Genomic DNA, 23,142 nt, shown 5'->3' on the forward strand with positions numbered 1-23,142 from the left:
TTATAAACGCGAGAAATTCGATTCGATTCATTTCGAATGAAATGCAAGAGTGATCCAGTTCCGAAAGAACTGATTAAATCTGAGAGCACGATTACGTATGAATCTTGAGCTGGTTGGCGCGTCATCGCGCGAAATTTGATGCACACGATAAAGAGTAAGGAGAAGGCGAAATTGCATACGTTGGCTCGAAATCTTTTCAAATTATCGAAGACAACACTGATAAACGGGAGAAAGAAAATGTATAAAAACATCGAGCCAGAGAGGAATTAATGCATTTCTCGTAAGAGTTTGTGAACATTTCTGTTGTGCTAGCAAGAGTGCTACAATGGCGCGTCCTGCATGTGAGTACATTATTTTTCACCGAATTAAAGGGGGAAACCACACTAGAAGGTTGTTTGACACTGATTTTTTGGAATTTTTTTTGGCGGGAAGAAATAATTAGAATTTACTCAAATTTTGACATCATTTCATTCACATTTCGAACAGTTTTTGTGATTTTTTTTGAATAATTTCAGCCAAAACTAACAAAGTTACGCTGTGATCTCTGTTGAAGGCTGCGAGTGCAGTTGTCCAATTGCGTGCAGTCTAGCCATTCCGATTTTCATTTGAAATCAAAAAGATTTTACACCAACAACTTATTTTCTAAGAATATGATCCTCGATGCAGGTGAAAATAATGAAAGTTAAAGATTTTTCAGGCCTCGAACAATTTACTTCGATTTTAACGATTTTTATCTCCAATTACGCAAAGAAAAATAATGTCCACTCGGTTCTATGCTCATAAAATCCAAACGAGTGCGATTTCCCTTTGAAATTTTGACAGTAAAAAAATCAGATTTCTCGAACCTTCTAACGTGGTTTCCCCCCTTAACCTCAAACCTCTACAGCGGGGTCAAAAACGACTGCAATTTATTTAACTGCAAACTTCATATTTGTTATTTTTCGAATCTATTCGTCGATTTGTAAACTTCTCATCATCGAACATTTATCGAATGCAACTTTTTCACCCACCTTTCCCTTCGTTGTCAAAAAGCGAAGAAATAGTCCAGGATTCAGTCTCGTTGGGGCCCAAGAAGAACGATTATTTCTGAACCGAAGGTCCGCACCGTTTTTGACTCGGTCGCAGGCTTCGCATTAGCAAGCAAAATTAATTGCAGAGTCGTCTAGGCTCGAATTACCATACAAGTCAAAAGTGTTCAACATAAACTAAACCTGCGTTTTCTCTTTTTTTACTAAAACAGTAACAACTACGATTCCGCCCAGCACGTTGGTCTTCGGAGTATTCCTGCTCGCAGTATCTCAGGCCTCTGTCTCGGAATGTCCAAGCAAGGCGTTGTGGAACGAAACCGTGCAAATTCCACACGAGTATGACTGCGAGAAATTTTACACGTGCGTGGGTAGGAGAAATAAAGTGGAGAGACAGTGTCCTCCCATGGATGGCGAAGGTCACAGGCTCCACTTTAATAAGAAACTTCAGGTGTGCGATTGGCCATCTGAGGCCGGTTGCAAATCGTCTCTGCTTCTGAAAATCGTGAGGAAACCTGTGCTCGCAGAAAAGCCGATTCCGACCAAGTGTCCGAGAGTCGACTCGATGAACGAAACCGTGCACCTTGCTCACGAGTGGGATTGCACGAAATTCTACAAGTGTCATCAGGGAAGGAAGATCTTGATGTCCTGCCCGACTGACAAGGACGGCAACAGTCTGTACTTCAATCCTCGCGAGCAAGTTTGCGATTGGCCTTTCAACGTCGATTGTCAGATGCAGCGATTGACCCTTAAGAAAGAGCCGGTTGCCAAGCCTGTTCCAACGAGCTGTCCGAAGCACGATTCACCCAATGAAACCGTACATTTGGCTCACGAACGCGACTGCACCAAATTCTACACGTGCTCGAACGGCAAAAAAATTCTACAGCAATGTCCGCTGCTGGATGACAAAGGACATCGACTCTATTTCGACCCGGAGGAGCAGGTTTGCGACTGGCCATCCAACGTCGACTGCAAACTGCCTGAACCTCTACTGAGAATCCCACCGGTCAGAAAAATATTACCGGTTCCAACCGAGTGCCCGGAACACGATCCGCCCAACTACGAAGTCAACCTCGTCCATGAGAACGACTGCACTAAATTCTACAAGTGCTTCCGCGGAGTCAGATACTTGTTGCAGTGCCCCGTCATCGATGGCACTCAGAATCGATACTTCTTCAACAAGGAGACTCAACGATGCGATTTCCCGTGGAACGCTGGCTGCGATTTGAATAATCCTGATTCGAACGATCATTCTCCCACTTCGAGGACGGACGAATCCGAGCCCTGAAACAAATTAAATTCTCATTTCAATTATTTTATTCGTCTATTATATAAACAGATGCTATAAAATTGCAAAAGGAATCTATTGAAAAGCTTGTTTTCGCGTCGTTGCAATGGATGCGAAGCCAAAAAATTATCAGAGATCCATTTTCAGAGCGCTTTGTGAAGGCCCACATTTTTATGATCGCGACATGCCACACAGAATCACTCGATTTAATACTTTAACAGTGAAAACTGATTATATAAATTTCCACTTCAAATACTCGACAAATAAAAATAATTCACGTTGATGTCAACTGTATAAATGTTCAAAAATAAAGTTCAGTCGACAGCAGCTCAATGAGAAAAATTCTAACCAAAAATGTTTGTGTTTAGTTTATGAAAATGTACCCATACACTAGAAAATTTTACCTCGAATAGAAATGATTCAAAGGATTAACATGCTCGTTAATTGTATACGATTGAAGGTTACGAGTGTAGACAAAAGTTCAAAGGAAACTTTCTCAAAGAGATCGTTTTTAGGATACAGTAAAAGTAACTTTTTTTGGGTACGCAGTTTCAGCCTCTTCCATTGGGTAGAAAAAATTATTTGATTTCTCAATCTATACAGTTGTAACTCAAACATTCGTTTTTGATACAATATTAAATTAATAAAATGGAGGTTCTTATAGTCACGAGATAATTGAAGCCAAAACTCCTTGCAAGTTTCCTTGTAATAGAGGGAGAGGACTTATCTTTTTCACTTATTTTCATCGTCGATATTATTGAAGAGTACTATAACGATCTTTGTCCTGGAGAATTTGAGATTCGAACTCTCCCTCTACATAATTTCAATCCTCGGCGTTTCGTGCTGCTGCTTCTAGTAACTGCTTATTAAAAAAAAAATTGTTTTCCAAGTTCTTCACGATCGTTGATGCTCATCTTGGTCGATAGTGAATTACAATAAAATTTTCGATTACAAATCGTGATTAACTGTTGCCCCTAATTTGATAAAGCTGCCGAATTATTTGCCTTCGAAATCAATGACGACGATCTTACGATAATGAGATAAAAGTGTTTGTGGCATCGATGCCCGTTTCACTGAGTACGCAGAGCAGTGGCTAAAAGCATGTGCCTAAATTCCATTTTGCTTATTTTATCGATTATAGATTATTTGTTATCAAGATTTGGCTCGTCACGAATAAACAGTATTACACGATGTTCAAATTTCATTTTTTATAAAGAAGCATTAGTCATCACAAAATTATTGTTAAGCTCGTAAAACAGCATGGCGATGAAAAAACGTTTCGAGTCCAAGGACTTTAATTTAATCCAAACCTCAATTCGCTGTTGCACAACATGCAAGACCGACCCTGAAGACATCATCGAGGGTATCAACAAGAGAATAAATTCCAGAAAATGTATCAAATTCTCAAATAAATGATAACGATCGTGAACACGACTTTGTATTGATTTGAAGTAGCTGGATGTCTTCTTGAAGAATCTAATTTCAACGATGATTGTGTAGGAGCCAGTATCACTCGCAATCTATTGAGATTATCGAGGGAATGGTGGACAAATCCGTCGAATAGAGCGTATAAAAGGAGCCATCACAGGAGAGTCACGTATTCGCTTCGAATAGGTTTTTTCAGTTAGTACGCATTTGAATTCGTCGACAAGGGTGCTGCAATGAGGCGTACTTCGTGTAAGTAAATCTTCCTTCACTCGATTATTGAACTGCCGTAAAATCAGCGTATTCTTGTCATCGTCCGTGTCCTTAATTAAAACGTTTTAACAGGGCTCAACATGCTGCTGTTCACCGCTCTGATCGCAGGCTTTGTACTGCTCGTCACAGCTGATTCAGATGACGACATCCATCTCTCGGACTGCTCTAGAAGCTGGATAGAGAACAAGACCAGATACCTGTCACATGAAAACGATTGTAGGAAATATTACGTGTGCCTCGGTAGCAGGAAAGTGCCGAGACAGTGTGCCGCGGTGGATGATGTGAGGTATTTCTTCAGCGATAAACTTCATCACTGCGTACCGCCGAAGGAGGCCGATTGCCATTTGCCTCTGCCTCCAAGAGCGACCCAACTGACTGTGAAGAAAGAGTTGTCTGGATGCAATCCCCCGACCTCGTGTCCACGAGTCGATCCTAAAAACACAACCATTCATCTTTCCTATAAGGGAGATTGCACAAAATTCTACAAGTGTCTTCAAGGATATATGATTGAGATGCAATGTCCGAAAGATCAGCAGGGCAATAGGTTGTATTTCAACCCCTGCGAACAGGTTTGTGATTGGTCGTTCAACGTTGATTGCCCGTACTATATGTGAAGAAAGAATTGCTTGCCAGGCCCATACGCAACGAACTATTGGGCTCACAAGTGTCACCCTGACCTCTGGTGGTCAAATATTCATCTGCTCAAAACCAGTCGCTGCCTGGGCTTTTCTATAACTATGCTTATAAAAAATGGACGCTCATTCTCAATCAATTTGCTAAACTACGCCGCCCTCGTGATGTTTCCCGATAAGCCCTCGATGCGAGTGGCCATAAAATCTCAAGTAAATGGCTCTAACAAAAAATTTTATTCAAATCCCAAGCTTCTTGTGTTCCAACGGACTGAAGTATGAACCAGTTACTACGACCGTTTTTAAGCTCAGATTTGGCTGTGAATCACAGTCTCACCTGGTCTAGAAATGATAGGTACGAGTTCCTAGAACAGAAAATTACTGCGGTGTCATTGAAACACAGATTGTCAGCTTGAACGAGTTGCCGTGCGGAAGGGCTCCAATCCAATGCTCCAAGATTCTTAGTTTCAACGATTCAATTCATTCTTGCGAGTGAGATGAAGATTGCGATGGTCTGTGGATCTTCGGCGACTGCAACTTGGATGAATCTGTTCCTCTTAGGACTTCGTCACCCACTCGATCTTCATCAGTCCCACCACCACAAATGGTTCTGCATATATCAACAAATTGTATTAATAAACATAATAAAAATACAAACTAGAGCTGAATCGAAGGGTCTGTTTATATTGTTTGAAAGAAAATTGATTAATTTGGCTGTCATAAGTGATAAAGATATCACAGTGAGCACTGGCATAAAGGAGTTTGATTTTTTATCTCGATCAGACGAATAATGTCGAAAAATTTTGACTTCGAAATTTCCAGCACCGAGATACTGACTCAATAACACTCTACAAATTTCTGATTAATAGTTCGATCGATCAGACTTCCTTTTATCGCGATTACAGCAAATAAATGATGCTCTATCGCAGTAAGGTTACAAACTACTTGGAATTTCGTCATCCATGGCAGACCTACCGACAAATTTATTAGCCTGCGAAAAATTTGTAATTAGCCAATTTTTTCTCTTCCGTAATTTGCAATTCATAGTGTACCAACCTACATGAATGATTCGTGGAATGAATAATTGGAGAATTACAAATTTTTTTTCTTCTTTAATTCGTCGAACGTTACAACTATTTCTTCGACGTTTCAAATTTCAGCGTCATTATACGAGGCTGAGTGTGAACCTCAGAAGCCTAAGATGAAGTTGTAAATAACGAAACTTCGTACCGCTTATTGAGGACGTACATTTCGTACGAAATTGTCACTAAGCTCGGCGTTGACAAATACATTAGCTAGTACTTTATCAGAAAGATTTGTGTTTTTTTGAATTTGAACAGTCTTCAAAGAACATCGTATGGATCATTGGAAATAGATGAGTTCACAGGTCTCAATATTTTAGTACGGTTAAGGTAGTTGCTGGCTACATGGTTCTGTGAAAGTTTGCACACTCTGCCTGCCTGCACAATCACGCCTCATGCACGAATAGGTCCTCTACATATATAAAAAGTGGCGCTGTAATCGTGGCAACAACGTTATTCTCCAGTATTACTATAGCGTCGAGCGTCAAAATGCCAGTGTTTCACGAAATCTTGTTTATTCGTCACGAAAGAAGTTAAAAAGTGTCCAAATGGCAATTCAATTGAAAAAGGTGGTCAATCATTTGAGAAAAAAGCTTTCACATTGTTTTGTATTGGATGCTGGTTAAAAATTCCCATTTAAAAAAATATTAATCCCACAATAGTACTGTATACAAGACTGATTTTATCTTAAAGTCGTAAGATCCGTTTAGCGTCGTTAATAAAAAATTGCTATGCAAAGTGCTATGCAGGGACGTGTTAGGCATCGCGTACAAAATGACCCATTTTTAATCGCGAATATCTCGAAAATTAAGCGGTGAATCGATTTGAAATTTTGACAGTCGGGCCATGAAGGCTCTTATTACATCATATTTAAATTTCAGTCGGTTCTTAAGATTTCAACAGAAGTACAGAACTACCTTAACGCTTACAACTTCGTCAGGAGATTTAATTTCGTTAGAGTATCGTAAAAATAAATAAATGGATCAGTCGGGGCCTGGCTACCCTATAAATCTGACAAAATTACATAATCTGTTGATTTCTGATTTTATAAAGTTAAAGCTTTTCAAAAGTGTAAAGGTCGTTAAAAAGAGGAAGTGTTGAGTTACCATGCTCAATCAATCGTGTTCGATATCAAAGTTTAGATCAACAGACGAGATTAACTTCAATCGAAACGCACAAAACGTCGAGACTGTTCTTCAACATATACCGTGCCATATTTTATCCGTGATTGGTGGCCCCTGTTCCTATATCTTCTGTGGCTTGCCTGCTTTTATCCTCCTTTTCAAACTGATATAGTCATTGAAAAACAGTGAGAACTTTGATCTCGACGAATCTCAGATGCACGTTAATCTTGATCCTTCTCCTTGCTCTTTTTTTTAACGCTCGAAAGAGAGGGGACTCCGGTTTCTTATTTCTAACAGCCGGTACGGTTGGTGGATAAAGCAACGCGGCTTGATTTTCTGTCTGAAAGGAATATAAAAATTTATTAATTTTCAAAAAAATAACGAACGTTTATGTCGATTTCGAATTTGCCAGTTCCAATTGATTGGATATCATTTCGAAGAGTTTGGTCGATATGATAACAAATTAAACTGATTTGATATCTTTATAGATTATCCCCGAAATAACAGATAAACCCTCTAAGGAAATATATAAAGAATCGATTCCAAAACATTAGATGTATTTGCATTTGGCTAGTTCAACTCGATCCATTTTGTATCTGCTGGGAAAACGCGCTGAAATGGCTTGTATTTCGTGTGAATAAATAATTCTGCACCCATAGACTGAAATATCGAAAACTGAGTCAACCATTCGATAGAAATTTAATAAATGTTTTTCGTATTACAGCGACGAGTATGCTACTTTGTGCTTTGGTCGTACTGCTCGTAGGATCCGAGGCAGCTGCCATCGCCATCTCAGAATGTCCGAAAAACTTGCCACATGTCGAAACCATACAAATCCCACACGAGGACGATTGTACGAAATTTTACTCGTGTCTGGGCGACATGAAAATACTGCGTGACTGTCCTCTCATGGATAATGAAGGTAACAGGCTCTTTTTCAACGCAGAACTTCATTTGTGTGATTATCCATCGCATGCGAACTGCGATTTGCCTTTGCCTGCAAGGGGGGCTTGAAAGACAGCAGTCGTCAAGAAATCGTCCATTCTCTGTGATCCTCCGACCGAGTGCCCACAACTAGACTCTGAAAACACGACTATATATCCTGCTAGATAAACATCTCATTAATACACATTGCTATTAGACCGACCCAGAGTTATACAATTACTCTTATTTTTTCTACTGTCATGATAAATTATCGATTTTTTGTTATTCAATTCAACTCGTCCAGAGAATACGACGAAAAATAATAAAAGTGTGAACTAGTTTTTGTTCGGAGTGATTGTTTTCGTTACGTTTTATTCTGAGTTCATAGTCGCAGTGAAGCAGATGGATTTACTAGATTTTAAGAAGCCCTGACTAGAATTCACCAACATTTTCGTATGTACAGAAATTAGGTTACGGAGAACAAGGAGCAACAAAGAATTTGTAGATACATTAAGCAGTGAACCATGAGAAAGGCATAATAAGATTTCTTTTGGTACTCATTTTTCTTTTTGAATGTAATTTATAGAAGGGTTTAAAGGAACGATGAAAGGAGATGGGAAGAAAACGTTTCGTCGTTAGCTTTCAATAAACATGATTAAAACTAAAGCTACTCCATTTTTGAAGACGATTTACGAAGAAATGTTAGGACTGAGTTCGAAGTACTGTGGAATTGAATTAAATTTTACCACTGTCTTCCAAAAACTTGACTCCAAAAGATCATGTCTCAGGAGAATGATTTTGACTGAACGAAAGCAAGGCTTTTTTCTATATTCGAACTAGACATTATTGCGAAGTATAATTATTCCAGGCAACGTTTTTTCGGTTACTTTTTGCATCAAGAATGTTTGGAAGTCACTGAATAACTTCTCATTTTTCACCCTTCTTGAGGTTATGCCAGAGCGTTTTTTCATACGATTAGAAAGAATTAAAGAGACGTTTATGACACTGGTATGGATCATTCCATATCCAAGAAACTGGCAATCAAAAATTATACAATTTTTTTTTGAATCGTCACTTTTGAAGAGACATATTCAAGTCGAAAATAATTCGAGCAAATAGAATTTTTAAATAAATATTGTCTTTTTATTCATATTGGAAGTTAGAGTTGAGCATCGAACAGTTTGAATTTGATGCTAGTTTGTTTTACGAAACAACGCATGATCATTCACTAATTCCATCAATTTTCAACGATTTTCATACAAAAATACTTCAATCAGTACAAAGGAATGGATGAATCAAGAATTTGTTTACATAATCCGATGATCAACCATCGATGACCCAGAGAACGTTGACGCCGGACATCCCTAAATTAACGCGCCCTAGCATTCCATGGTCCCGAGTTTTCACGATGTGAAGAAAAAGTAGGAGTGTGTGAAACATGTTGTTTCGCCCCTGTGGAGTGAAATATATAAAAAAAATTTCGAATTCGAATTCAATCGACACAAACAATAAGCGAACTCTGTTTTTTCTTACTCGTGGAATTTCTTCGTAGTCAGCAGGTAACGAATCACCGGTCAAAGCCAAGCAATAGTGAGGCGGGTTGCTTGATTGACACACGATTATTGGTCCTTTGTTCCGTGGCAGTTCATGACCCGTTTTCGCCATGTATCGTGACGTAAATGTTCTTGCGTCTGGTTGATCAAGAGGTGCTTCCAATTGGGTGTCCATATAAGACGATACCAAATGCATTATTATCTGAAAACAATGATTTCAATTTCAGAGCTTACTCAGCACGTTGTTTTACAAATAAACCGTAAATGAAAAAAAAATGAGATCTTAGTGATAAAAAGGCTAAAATAAATACAAATTATCTGTGAAATAAATTTTGTTTAAATCAGTTTGAAATTGTTTTTGAATAGCTCAATTGCCTTAACGAAAAAAAAGAATTTCTAAAATTATTTAATTGCAGTGTGTTCTTTTACGGCTGTATCGGTTGGCAAACTGCTGTCCCATTCTTTTCCATTGTGAGTACCACCGCTATTCCATTTGAATTCGCTCATCGAGCCACCTTTTGCCAATACTTTTATCCTTTTGACAAGATAATCCTGGTTGTTGGACACTTCGAGAAACGATACAAGAGTCGGTAGTGTTGGAATTCCGACAACGAGAGACTGCGATTGTGCCAATTTTCGCAACCTTTCTAATCCCACGTGCCCTGGCTGGGAATCGCTTAATCCATGACGCGTCAATAAAGTGCAAACGTTGTCAATTTCCAAAGCTACCCTTTCGACCACGGTTTTACTGATCCACTGTTGACGAAATGAATGTTCATGGTGAAATTCATTCACTATTGAATCATAAAATGTCATACTTTGTCCAGATCAAACATTTGTTCGGATTTTTTTTTTACCATACGAAGATTCGCTGTCCATTGATTCACTTTATTCGAATCGATTCTGTACTTTCGCCAAACATCGGGAGTACCGAAATATCCTCTTGTGGAATTGCCTTCTTCCGCTCCTGGACTGGTTGATTTTGTTTTATCTGTAAACACGATTACCTGTGTACTTTTTTGTAACAAAGAAAATTGGTGTTGAACGACGCTTGCTCCACAATTATTTATTTCGTTGGCTTCGAAATCGTTAATTAAATCGAATTTTATTCCAGTATTCAATGTAGGATTAGTGGAAGATTAGGAATAGTAATAGCAAATTCTTTTTGATGACTAAATAAGTCAATAATTCTTTGCCATTGCCTTACCGATAGTCGGTGCCAACTGATAAACGCATCTTTTCAACATTGGTGAGACTTCAGTAGGACTTCTTGTGGCAGGATGTGACCAAAACGAGCTTAACAAATTTGAAGGTTGATCGATGTTGGTTGAATGAGTTGACTTCCGGTCACGTTCAACAATTTCTTTCAGATAAGATTGCAACTCTGCTTCATCTTGTATCAAACCTTCGCCTATCAAGCTGCCATTCATTAAAGAGTTTGACGAACGATTCTGATAAGAATTGTTTGGTGATAGATTCAAGTTCCGAGGCGATGGTGTATCACTGTATTTACAGAAAGGACTCGAACCTAAGTCAGTAAGTTTTCAAAATGAGTCAATAACATTCATACCATTTTTCAAAGTAAGGGATTGCAATAATTTAATAATAATGTATAAATTTGGACAACATGACTTATTACAAAATGGAAAATGGAAACTTGTTCAAGTAGTATTAATAAGGTAGTCACTGCAAAAATTCTTTTTCAATTTCTTACTATTTTCGTTAATTCCTGGTGATCCTAGAACGTTTGTTCTTCTGCTAAGATTCATAGAAGTTAAATTGATAGGTGTTGTAGGTTCTGCCTGTTTAGGTGCACAAGGAGTACCATTTTGAAACAACGGATCGTCATCATTAACACCCAGTAAACGTCTTTGGCAAGGAGTCAGAATTATTGGTTGGAGACTCAATGTAGCCAGCGAATATCTCACAATGTGGTAAAGTGCGTTCAAGCCAAATATCAATGCTAAGCACCATTCCACCCATAAAAAAGGTTTGTATGCCAAACCTCCATAAATTCTGGTGAAAAACATACAAAAAATCCTTTGAAAAGAATCTTTAAAGCAAAAAACTTGTTTATTGTACACACAGATCAAAATACCAAGAAAACTTGAATAATCATTAAAATTTGTTTGAGTTCATTTTGCAAATTGACAATCTCGAAGCTCTCTACTTCGCATGGTCCTGTGTGAACAAAGTATTCATTACTGAGGTTCAAAAGAACTTTTGCTATTCAGATTCAATGAATACCGATACTAATAATAATGATGAATAATTTGCTTACATATCGAATATTATGATGCCCAGGAGACTGCCATTAACAAAAAACCACGTAATACTATTTCGTGCCTTCGTCTGAGTTTGCCGAAGGTCTAACGTTTGTTGAACTTGGGGTTTTGGAGTTAAAATCCTATTTGTTGAATAAATTCATTAATACAACACAATTAATATTTTTTAAGGTTGAAAAGAAATTAACTCCAACGTTCTCTGTTCAAAATATATTTTCGGAACTGAGTATCAAAAAAGTAACTTACCTTGCGTTTGGAGAAATACATCGCATGGGTGAATGAAAGTCACCCATTTTTTACAGGAAAAATAATCAAGTGTTTTCAAAGATTCCGTAAATTTTACTCTTAACTCGTTCTATTGTTACGCTATTTTTGATAAATATAATGAAATAATCCGCACAAAGTACGACGGATTTTAGAATAAGTTTATCATAACCTCAAAACTTTTCAATCGACCAAGACCCAAGATTCCCACAGAGAATGTACGAACCGCGGAGGACCGGCAATGAGTTTGAAAACCCAAACTGCCGCCAACATGCGCGTCGAACAGCCTACAAGCGCATTCTACCAGAGTTTTAAACAACCAGCTAGTGTCGTCAACTTTTTGCACTTATTCCATTTCAACATTTATCAGATTTTACTTCAAGTGAATAAAGTTTCATTGTTTGTTTCATAAAAAAATGAAAAATTCCTTATATTTCCTTTAAATTACATATACGTAGAAATGTGTTGTTCTTTCTTACCAACAGCAGCTAAACATGAACGGGCCAAAAAGCATGAAATACAATAAATATAAAAAATCAATCCGAAGACAAATTTGACGCATGATGTTCTGTCAGCGTTGATAAAAAATCAAGTGTCAGCTGAATTTCTACTCATCGAAAATCAATTAGAACTCTAGTTAATTATTATACTGACCAACCAAGAAGCGTATTTTTGGATACGATTTTTTCCGAACATGGAACAAGATAAGAGGAAGATGGAGATAAAATAAAAAAGAAGTGAGTGTGAGAGAGAAAAGCAGTAGAGTGGCGCCGCGACGCGGCGGTTCTTGCGGTTGTGTTTGTCAGAGGCTCCCGTGTGACGTGCAGACAACAGCCAACGAGCCAACAGACAATCCGGCTATCCCCCAGTTTGCTACGGACTACGCGACGAGTTGGAGCTGAGTCGAGTCGAGTATCGTGTGCTTCGTTGCTTGTTGTTTTTTTGTAAACCATAATTATTTCAAGTTTTTTTACGTATACAAAAGGATATTAAGCGTAATTAATAATATTTCGGTGGTGAATAATCGAGTGAATGTTCATCAGTGTTCTCGGGTAAGCCGAGCGGTCTTTTTCATGGTGGATGCGTGTGTGTGTGGGATAAAAGTCAAATGTGCCGTTAGTGAAATCATCTCGGGGTACGAGAATAGGACGGCGAGCGAGAGAACGATAGATCTGTCGATGCATACATATATATGAAAATATATATCTAATATACACAAATTTATATCTATATATATGGAAAAAGGATATTAACGATCAAGCCGAACGAACGAACTTCCATAAAAATCGTCGTTCCATCGAGACCATTTCGTGTTGGGTTTTTTTTTTTCAAACGAGTATCAAAATGAGTAAAACTTGTGCACGTTGTGAAAAAACGGTTTATCCGATCGAGGAACTCAAATGCCTCGACAAGGTGGGTATTTTTTAAAGTCATAAATATTGCTGCAACCTTTTTTCCAATTTTCGTTTCCACTGTAGTGATGTTCGGATTAATTCGCGGCATTAGTTCGTGGTTCGAGGATCTTAAATCGTAGATCTCACGTCCATGAGTCTGTTCATGTCTCTCTGTATCTGTGCCTGTGTGTACAAATGGCCCTTCGAGTCCATCTGGAATGGATCTTGGGCCAACAGCCGGTTGGAAAGTTTTTGCTCACGAAAAATTTTATCTTCTCTTTCAACTTCGAAAACAAACGCCCGAATCGAAGCTCTTATATTTCGTTTTTCAAATACTATTTTCCAGTTTCGGCCCCAGCTTTTCGAGAGTTACATTTTTTCACGCTCTTCAGCTCCTTTCAATTTCGAAAGCTTTCTCATGGGATGTACGATTTTTCACAGCATCCCGAGTCATGCGGTGCGCTAGTCTCCAGTTTAACCAACAAACGGTAGAATTGGTTTGAAGCATTCTCCTCGATGTTCCATTGACACGCCTAGAAACGCGAGTGAAATAATTCCGTCAAAAAACGTCGTCGTTCGAGCGATTCGAACGCTGTTCCAGTCATTGATTTCCGTACTGCAATTTTTATTTTCTGCATTTTTTCTGTAGTGAGAAGCTTTGATATCGAACATGAGAAACAAACTCGAGAAGACGTCACATATTTAGCACTAAATAAATTCCATATTTTATTCATGTGCAAATTGTGCAAATAAACCAACACAATTAACCAACTTTTTCAATGAATTATCAATTGTTTTTTTTTTTATAAATAATGCGTAGCTGTCAAAAAACACTGAAATTGAAAAATCCCTTGCAGTCCATGATATTCATGAGACCCAAAAATGTAGATTCCGGTTAATTGAAATTACGAACGCATTAGTTTTTTGAATTCCTGACAACTGATAAATAGTGTGACAATAAAAGAATCTTGTGTGCGCGCGTGTATCATAATTTGTCTTATCTTTATCATTTTCTTATCTCTTTTATCGTGACAACGATGGTATAACTATTTTGCGATGATGAAATTATGTTTGTCGGGAGAAGATTTTATTTTTGGTGTTTAGACAATCGTCCGGCCTCTCCGAAGGCGTTTACCGACGATTTTTTGTTTTTTTTTTTCCTTCAATTTACTACTGCCTTCTTTTCTCTCTCTCTCGTTCTCTTGTGCATTGAAAAATATTTAATGACATTTGATGAATGCAAAAGTTTTTCGAGCCGCTCGTCGGAGCGGAGGCTAATTTTTTGTTCGTACACCGATTGTCGAAAGGGCGGCATCGAATTAACCGTCACAAAGAACAATTTAAGTGGAGTTCTCGTTCGTAATAAGAATCATGCTTCATAGTCGAGATGACGAGTGTATCAAAAAGAAACAATTGTTCTCTCCCGCTCGAGCTAATTCGTATTTGTAATTGAATTTTCGGAGGGGGCACGAGGACCGGGCAATTATATTCGAAAAGTGCCGTAATACTAATTTATCGTTTCCGCTATTTCGACCATTCGTAATGGAATTTCAAAAAAATGGTAAAGCCTCGAAATTTAAGACCATTTCGACATTCCCGCTTCTCCAAAATGCCAGTTTCCATGGAAAGGGATTTTGTCTTTTCGCTAGTTGAATATTGTCAAAATCATACATGCTGGAACAATTGTGTAAATATTGAAGTATAATAACGAAATTATACGTTTACAAAAATTGCTTTATCGTTCAGAAGTTTGAGGAGCTGGCAACAGGTGGTCGTGTATCTAGTAGTTTGGGTATAGTATCTCAAATTGACGACCTGTTGCTTCCAACTGTAGTCTTTCGTCGCGGTGATTTGTTCGTCCCACTCGTTACCCAAGACCGATTAATAATAATAATAAATATATCAAATAAATTTCTTGCTACGATGCATTTTGAGGCAACATTTAATAATTATTATTGAATAGAAATTAATAATAATTCTTAAGAATTATTTTATTTTTATTTAAAAATTTTTATTTTTATTTCAAATTTTATAATTCAATTGAATTTAAAAGTATTTGAGTAAAGTTTTAAATTAAAACATTAACAATTATTCAAAATATTTTTATTAGATAACATAAAATCATTATGTTGCACGTACTAATAATCATTATTGTAATTAATAATCATAATGAATATATCAAATAAATTTGTTACTTGAAGCATTATGGAGCAACATTGAATAATTATTTATTGTATAATAATCAATAATAATGCTTCATAAGAATTATTTTATTTTAATTTTTTTATTTATGTTTCATTCTATAAATTTATATCAACAAAATTAAATAAATTTAGTTTAATTTAAAAAAAATTTCAATGAAATTTCGAACTTGAAAATGAACAATTATTCAAAATAATTTCATGAAATAATATGAAATCATTCTGTTGCGCGTATTATGATTTTTTTTTTTTTTTTTTTTATCAGGCAACAAAATTCTCGATATTTTTGTATCTCGATGAAACAATTTTTGTGATTTTAATGAAAAATTCGTTGAAAAATATTAAATTGAATGTTTCAAGAGCGTCTTTATGTCTCGATGTTTTTAGCCATGTTGAACGATAATTAATAATGCTTCATCATAAATAACAATGATCGGTAACACTAGTTAGTACTTCGATAACGTTTTATGTGAAATATGGTCGAACTCGAGCCTGTGTCAATCCTCTCCACGATATTCGTGTCTCTCGGTACTCTTTTCTCCGACGTTCGCTCTCCTTGCTCATTTCCGTGCGTTTTTTTTTTTTTTCATAAAAAAATTCGTGAGCAATTTCATCGGCGGTTCTGCTCAAACTGCTCGGGCTGTAAATTTTTATTGTTTCAAGCCCGGCGTAACGAGCTCTGTAACTGATAAGAGCGAATGAAGATAAAAGTTGGTTAAACATTGAAATAAAAATGATTCGAAAACCGGTGTTAAAACCCGCGTCGGTACTATTGGGTCGTTTTGAGCCACTGTGAAACCCTCGTTTTTTTTAATGTGGCGAAACGCACCTTCCTTCTTTGAACTACGCGAACGAAATGAATTTCATTCTTGACACGAAACTGAGCACTTCTCGCTGAGCCAGGAATTGTTGCTCCATTGTTGGAAAAAAGCCTCGGAAAATACCGTTTTCTCGGAGAATTATGAGCACGCAAAGTTTCCTGCTCTATGAACAATTGCACGGACGCGAGAAACGCGGCTGGAAAAAAGATCGGAATTGCAATGCTGGAATGCTCGCGTTCGCCGAAAATGAATGGCAAACGAAAAAATAGTGATCCTGGAATGATGAATATTTTTTCCCCATTCCGTCTCCGTTTCACCAAAATTCCACGAATTTTCAATCGTTTTATCAAATTGCACATTGTACCTGAGAAAGGAGCGAAATTCGCAAAAAGAAGGACGCTCGAGGGACAGCGAACTCGAAGCACGAAAAACAGCAACGAATGTCGTTGAAAAGCGCAAAGCAAAATGTTCTCGAAGCCTCTTTACGTTAAGGAGGGTGGCTACATTCGTCAAAATGATAAGAAATTGATCAAATTTGGTGATAACGTTCTTCAACATCAAGTGCGAAGACACAATTTTTTTCAAAATTTTCTTCTGCTTAGTTATCGAGTAATTACGCATTAAAGCAGATTTCTTATGCCCGGAATGTATATCTATATTTGTGGAAACGCTATGCTTATACACGCGAACTTTAGTGATCAATTACTCGATAACTGTACAGAAGAAAAATCTTAAAAAAATTGTATTGTCAAATTTGGCACTAAAGAATATGTTCACCAAATTTTATTAAATTCTTATCATTTTGAAATTTTTCATGTATTTAACATGGTTTTGCATGGCAACATTGTATCGTCACTAGCCACCCTCCTTAAGCGTTGTTTAAAATTCACTTGGATCAGGCTCGACAGACGCGAGCAATTACTGATAACGGAAAATCAGCACGGGTAAGTTCCCCGTGAACAAAATGCATGTGGCACGATGATTCGCGAACAGGAGTCGCGACAGCTGCCGCTCGCGGTTGCTCAGACTCTGAGAAAAACGGAGGCACGTGCATGATAAATATGTAACGAGCGGGAAAAACTATCGCAATTACCTTCGGTTTGCCCTTCGTTTAATTCGGGGACGCCTCGGTGAAAAAACGTCTCATGACCAGGATACAAAGTCCCGTTTCCTTAGCTCGTAATTATTTTTCTCTGAACACGAAGACGATGAAATTCAGGCACGTATCGTACGCGTCGTCCATCCACATTCTCTTTTCCCAGGCCGTCTCTCCTAATGTGTAGCTCCGCACTTCCGGTTTCCGCAGCGTCTTTTCTCATTCATACCCAGCAACCACTCGCGGCGGGCTCGCCTTACGAAATTTGCTCTAACCGAAATAAGTTACGCGTATGACGAAATGCTGAAGTTTGCGACGTCGGAGTCCAACGAAATGAAGGAAAAAAACATTTGTAATTCGCCAATTTTCAATTTCACGTAGTATCGGTGCAGCTTAAAAAACTACGAATTGCCGATTTGGCGGGGAACGAAGTTGCAAAATGACTGGAATTATTGGAGGCTTTTTTAGATCATTTCGTTGGACTCCGACGTCGCGAACTCCAGCGTCATCGTATGACTAGAAAAAAATAATGTAACGAGTTTCACGAAGCTGAAGTCCAACGAAATGAAGGAAAAAAACATTTGTAATTCGCCAATTTTATATTTCACGAATTGTTGAGTGGAAGTTGAAAATCTACGAATTGCAAAATCAGCAGGAAACAAAATTGAACGACGCCGAAGTTTGCAACGTTGGAGTTCAACGAAATGAACGAAAAAAATATTTATAATTCATTATTTTTTTATTTCACGAATTATTGATGTGGCTTGAAATATGACGAATTGGAAATTCGGCAGGGAACAAAATTGGAGATTTACTGGAATTGTTCAAGTTTTTTGACATCATTTCGTTCGACTGCAACATTGCGAACTTCAGCGTCGTCGAGTTTCCTCTCGAGTGTACAGAAGCTCGAACGTACAACGGAAAATGTCACGGATACGATTGGCGCCGAGAACCCCTAAAACTACCGTTAAATTTCACTCTTTACCGTTCCCTGCTCGAGCTCTTTGTCAAAACGTGAGAAATTCGTTTTTCCTCGATCCTCTTGTATTCGAATTCGATCTGATCTAGTTAATTCGATCTCATTCCTGGATTCGGTGAAAGATTAGCTCGGAATATGGGAATTTAATCGTTTTTCTTTCGTTCGACCGTAGTTTCATCCGTTAATCCAGACGGATCATCGTTTCATTTGATAGCAGAGTTTCCCGGAGCCTCTGGGAATTTAATATTGTTTCAGATTTATTCTCTTCGTTGTGGTTTTTCGACATAATCTAATTAATTTAATTGGCGTTCTCATTGTCTCGTTGCCATGGGGAATATTTCCAATTGATCGTAATATTCGGATGTTTTTCAAGCAGAAAGAACAACGAAGCAAGCCTGAATGAGTTTCGAAATTGGGCAAACTATTTTTCCGCGTGGATTGATACGAAACACCATTTCCGTGCGACCCCAAACTGACGTTGAGGACGTTCTTTGTACGTAATAAAATATTTACGCATTCATCCAGGCACGTATTATGTTAGGAAGCGATTTATCATTTCGCGAAAAAAAAACTTTCTCGTTGCGCTTTGTGCGACAGCTGATGAGCTTGGTAAATCATAACGGAACCTCTCCGCTCGCAATTCGATTGTTCCGCCACTTTTACTGTCCATTGCAGCGGACGGTTCGTCGTTGAAAAAAAATGACGAATTCGCTTCGACAAAAAGTAACGAGCGATCGGTTTACAGGCAAAAAAATAAGCGGAGTTTTAATTCGATTTGACGTTTCACGTTTTACTATTTTTAATTGCGTTCCGGATCAATGTTTTTCAATAGTTTTATAGAGAAGAGAGACTGAAGTAAGTTGAGAGAATCGCCCGATACTTTTTCTCTTCCGAAAACACAATCTCACAAACGTTGAAACGACGGCGACGGTAACTGCACTCCCGTTAAACCGGTTCGGTCGATTCACGAAGCTTTTCGAAATTTTCTTCGCAGCGCTCTCAGAGAATGACTTTCGAATAATTTTGATGTGTCCGTCTATTTATCTTTGGCTGTACATCAAGAGCGGATGCTCGTCGAAGCAGTAAATGTGATAGTTTTCGAGAATTTACGATCGATTTTTCGCGTTGAAATGTGCAAAGTGCTGCAAAGAATATTAAATAATATTTGTCGTCCGGATGAATCACGCCGTCATTGAGGCATCAAAATATTTATGACACTGAAGTTTGCAACGTTGGAGTCCAACGAAATTATTTTAAAAGACCCTCCTATAATTCCAATAATTTTCCAATTTCATTCCCTGTCGAATTTGCAATTTCAACCTGCATCGATACTTCGTGAAATAAAAATATGGCTCAATGTCAAATGTTTTTTTCCTTCATTTCGTTGGACTCCAACGTTGTAAACCTCAGCGTCGTAAATATTTTGGTGTGACAGCAAGTGTATCTCGATAGGCTCGATCCACCAATGTTTACGTTTTCTTCAAGTATTTTATCTTCCAAGTGTCCTGTAATTTCTGGAAAGATTGAACGAGCGACAGTTTTGTCGTGGACGCGAATCACATTCACGCGAATCGTTCACAAAGTCAACAATCATTATCGTCGTGGATGGCGATCGATCGAAATCGAGAATGATAATCATTTGGAACGAAATATTTTTGATTGATCATGAGTTGCTTGTGATCCAAAAGAGCAACTGAACTTTTTTGCTGTTTTCATGATCAAAGAAACGATTTAAATTTATTCTCGCAATTGTTAAAATTATGAGTAACTTATTTGTTGAGATGATAGCGGTTAAGGTGTTACTGGATGGATAGCCCAGCCGATAAATTGTACCTGATCGGAATTTCCGTACTTCGTGATGCAATAAAAATTTGAAAAAATTTAGCAACATTTGGAAAGTTATGAACTACAATTATCAACAATAATATTGCCCAAAAGTTATTAATAAATTGTTTAAATAAATAATTTTTTAACAATTTTACAGTAAACCCTTGTTTTTTTTTACGAATCGAATGCGCGTATTTTTCTGAATGCTCATGATTTTTTTCAGAATTTTCGTGGATTTTTGAAATTCCCTTTTTTAAATTTTTTAAGTGGCTCTATTTGTACATTTTTAATCCAGTAACCTTGAGACTTTTCAAAACTGATGGTAAATATGTCTTCTAAAACATATCCAAAATTCAAATTTTTAAAAATTTTTTTCAATATTTTTTCAAGAAACTTCAAAAATCCACGAAAATTCTGAAAAAATTCATGAGCATTCGGAAAAATACACACATTTGATACGTAAAGAAAACAATAGGTCACCACAAAATTATTGAATAATTAATTGTTTAAACAATTTGTTATTAACTTTTGGGCAATACTATTCATTGATAATTGTAGTTCATAACTTTCCAAATGATGCTGAATTTTTTCAGATTTTCATTGCATCACGAAGTACGGAAATTCCGATCAGATATAATTTTTGGTCGAGCCTATCCATCCTTAAATATACCTTAAAATACTTTCGTAGTCAAATCTTCAAGCAAAATGTGATAACAGCCAATTTTCATTTATTTGCGTACGCATTTATATATTTTAAACCAGCTGGCTCATGGTGTTGTCAAACCTTCCACCGTTTGTGTCGTTATTACTCGTAACCTCAAATAAGTGTTTTTCTTTTTTCCATTCCCAAGTGATTTTCACCGGTAACAAAGCTTTCTCGAGATATCATTGATATCTGAAAACATTATATTTTCTTATTCTCGTTTTTGGCTCTCTAAAGTTGGGAGGATTCTACTTCATTAAATCCAAATCGTCGCACAGGTGTCTGCCATAGGAGACCATATCAAAAAATGTGATTTTTGTTAATTGTTTTCTCGACAATGAGACGGTAGATCTCATAATAATTCTGGGAACAGATGCACGCTTATTTTATATTATTATTATGTTATTTTATTATTATTAACTTATGTTATTATTAATAAGAGATCATAGTTGGAAAATGACAGAAAAAAAAGAGATGCACGCTGAATATTTCTAGTATATTTCCAAAAGTCAACTCTTAAAGTTTGAATTATCGATTTTCATTAGATCCGCGTGAACTTCCTTGAGCAAGAAAATCATTCGAATCAGGGGAACATTAATCGACGATCTCAATGATCGGCTGACTCATTCTGTGAGGACTAATTTACGGACAGGAAATTCGTGAGTCACGAAATTGTTTGAGATTTATAAAGAAGCTTTTTTCAGTGATTTTTGTCATCAACATAATGTTTCGAGGCGGGATTTTGACCGAGATCGGATCGTTGGATGTGCAGCCAGCAGCAATCCGACGACAACGTGTTTGGCAACAAATGTTTAGAGTGAAATAGAAAAGGACGGTCGACGGTCGTAGAAATAAAAGAAGAAGAAAAAGAGAGTGAGATCGTTGACTCGCGCATTGTTCACCAGTACGTTACTGCCGCGCGACTCTTTTCGCCTTTTCCCCTCGTTTCGTGCTCTCTCATCGGAGAGCCCTCTCGTTACAAAAGCGAGCCAAGCAAGCAACTTTCACTCTCGATTGCGACGCGCTATTTTTTATTTCTCTCCCTCGCTCTCCGCTTGCGGAGATTCTCAGAGCGTCGTCTTTGCGCAAAAAAATGTAGGAGTCGAAAATTTCGTTCTCTTTGAATTCTATGCTTTCAGCCTCGACACAAAAAATCAATTCTTCGCAGACAAGAAACAAAAGAAACATCACGATTCAAAAGAATCGATCAAAATTTTTGTAGTCGACTGTAAATCTCCTGCGAATGATCGAATGATGAAAAAACCTTTTTCATTCCTCCTTTAACGATAAAATGTAATTAAAAATCGTTCATCTCGGTCAGCTCCAAATAAGAGACTCTCATGAACTCATCCCATGACCACAATTGGATAACAATAATAATAATAATAATAAGAATAGTAATAATAATAATAATAATATCAATCGCACAATGAGACCTACTTTCCACGTTCCAAGTACGCGGAAAGTAGGCTCTCGGCTAAATTAATTACTCTTCATGTGCAAACTCTCGATTTCAATGTCGAAGCCAAGCGCATGTGTGACTGCGCGTCTCTTGTGAATTCATTACGTCGAACGTTTTACATTCGATTTACGAGAGAAGGCCGTCGACTTTGTGGGAAGAATGCTTATACGAGTGGTTGAATGATTGGCTCATTTTACGATTTGGATGACTAATCGTGGGAAATATCGCACTGTAAAAATGTACGATTCTCAAAAGTCGTATTCGAACTTGACAATTTCGTGTAGCAATAAAAAAGTGCATAATTGCTACCGCTGCGTACATGAATCACTTGGAGCAAGATCGAAAACAGTTTTGATAAATTTTCAAATTCATCTCCTTGGAAGCTTATGTGTAAAGCTCGAGCTTGACGTTCATGCAAATATGCTACGAAAAGCAATGCGGTTCAGGAACCAACGAGCGTTGTGCTTGAAATTTTTATCGTTTTTGTCACTTTAGTACAAGAGAAAGATTTTTCCGCGAGTCTTTTGCTAGTGGCAAATGCTTTACTTTAAGGTAGATCATGCCTGCAGGATCGTATTTTATGGGTGTCCAAATTGGGTCAGTTTTTACTTCCTAATTAAAGATATAATCACTCTAAATTAACGTCAGAGTTATTGCTTAAAAATTGTAAATACATTTTTTCAATTTATTTTTGGACGAATGAAATGACAAGCCATTAATTGAACGGGGATCCATTACTGACTGAACCCCAAATTTCATTCGTCCCTGGCTAAAATACTACACTTTT

The 23,142-nt window shown here is 37.4% G+C and overlaps 4 protein-coding genes across 4 annotated transcripts in view; 3 read left to right on the forward strand and 1 right to left on the reverse strand.

Moving 5' to 3' along the window:
* Positions 1-214: 214 nt before the first annotated feature.
* Positions 215-5,079, forward strand: LOC122416605 (probable chitinase 10). Its single transcript, XM_043429673.1, has 4 exons — positions 215-341; positions 1,241-2,306; positions 3,573-3,676; positions 4,084-5,079. Exons 1-4 carry the CDS (start codon positions 326-328, stop codon positions 4,623-4,625), a joined length of 1,728 nt encoding a protein of 575 aa, XP_043285608.1. The 5' UTR covers positions 215-325; the 3' UTR covers positions 4,626-5,079.
* A 2,216-nt stretch (positions 5,080-7,295) lies between these two features.
* Positions 7,296-7,860, forward strand: LOC122416606 (uncharacterized). Its single transcript, XM_043429674.1, has 2 exons — positions 7,296-7,470; positions 7,571-7,860. Exons 1-2 carry the CDS (start codon positions 7,401-7,403, stop codon positions 7,858-7,860), a joined length of 360 nt encoding a protein of 119 aa, XP_043285609.1. The 5' UTR covers positions 7,296-7,400.
* Positions 7,861-8,888: 1,028 nt separating this feature from the next.
* On the reverse strand, positions 8,889-12,181 carry LOC122416470 (transmembrane protein 209). The gene is made up of 8 exons (XM_043429463.1): positions 11,855-12,181; positions 11,605-11,730; positions 11,038-11,339; positions 10,531-10,851; positions 10,181-10,314; positions 9,753-10,079; positions 9,304-9,525; positions 8,889-9,222 (listed from the first exon to the last, which is right to left on the reverse strand). The coding sequence occupies exons 1-8, from the start codon at positions 11,899-11,901 to the stop codon at positions 9,094-9,096; spliced, it is 1,608 nt and encodes a 535-aa protein (XP_043285398.1). The 5' UTR covers positions 11,902-12,181; the 3' UTR covers positions 8,889-9,093.
* Positions 12,182-12,719: 538 nt separating this feature from the next.
* Positions 12,720-23,142, forward strand: part of LOC122416472 (LIM and SH3 domain protein F42H10.3) — a 29,053-nt gene continuing 18,630 nt past the window's right edge. Inside the window, exon 1 of the mRNA XM_043429465.1 lies at positions 12,720-13,285. Within this exon, the coding sequence (XP_043285400.1) occupies positions 13,217-13,285 (69 nt within the window). The 5' untranslated portion in view covers positions 12,720-13,216. The remainder of the gene's footprint in view (positions 13,286-23,142) is intronic.

Source organism: Venturia canescens, chromosome 9 (assembly GCF_019457755.1).
Source record: "Venturia canescens isolate UGA chromosome 9, ASM1945775v1, whole genome shotgun sequence".
Taxonomy (NCBI): domain Eukaryota; kingdom Metazoa; phylum Arthropoda; class Insecta; order Hymenoptera; family Ichneumonidae; genus Venturia; species Venturia canescens.

Bases quoted from the DNA above. Each gene is read 5' to 3' on its own strand.
- LOC122416605 (XM_043429673.1), top strand. The intron at 2,307-3,572 runs GCCCTGAAACAA...CTCGTAAAACAG, and splicing joins TCGAGGACGGACGAATCCGA to CATGGCGATGAAAAAACGTT. The intron at 3,677-4,083 runs GTATCAACAAGA...ACGTTTTAACAG, and splicing joins CCCTGAAGACATCATCGAGG to GGCTCAACATGCTGCTGTTC.
- LOC122416606 (XM_043429674.1), top strand. From the start codon at position 7,401: ATGTATTTGCATTTGGCTAGTTCAACTCGATCCATTTTGTATCTGCTG. The intron at 7,471-7,570 runs GTATTTCGTGTG...TTCGTATTACAG, and splicing joins AAAACGCGCTGAAATGGCTT to CGACGAGTATGCTACTTTGT.
- LOC122416470 (XM_043429463.1), bottom strand. From the start codon at position 11,901: ATGGGTGACTTTCATTCACCCATGCGATGTATTTCTCCAAACGCAAG. The intron at 9,526-9,752 runs GTAAAAGAACAC...CATTGTTTTCAG, and splicing joins GTTTGCCAACCGATACAGCC to ATAATAATGCATTTGGTATC. The intron at 9,223-9,303 runs GTAAGAAAAAAC...TTCACTCCACAG, and splicing joins ACTACGAAGAAATTCCACGA to GGGCGAAACAACATGTTTCA.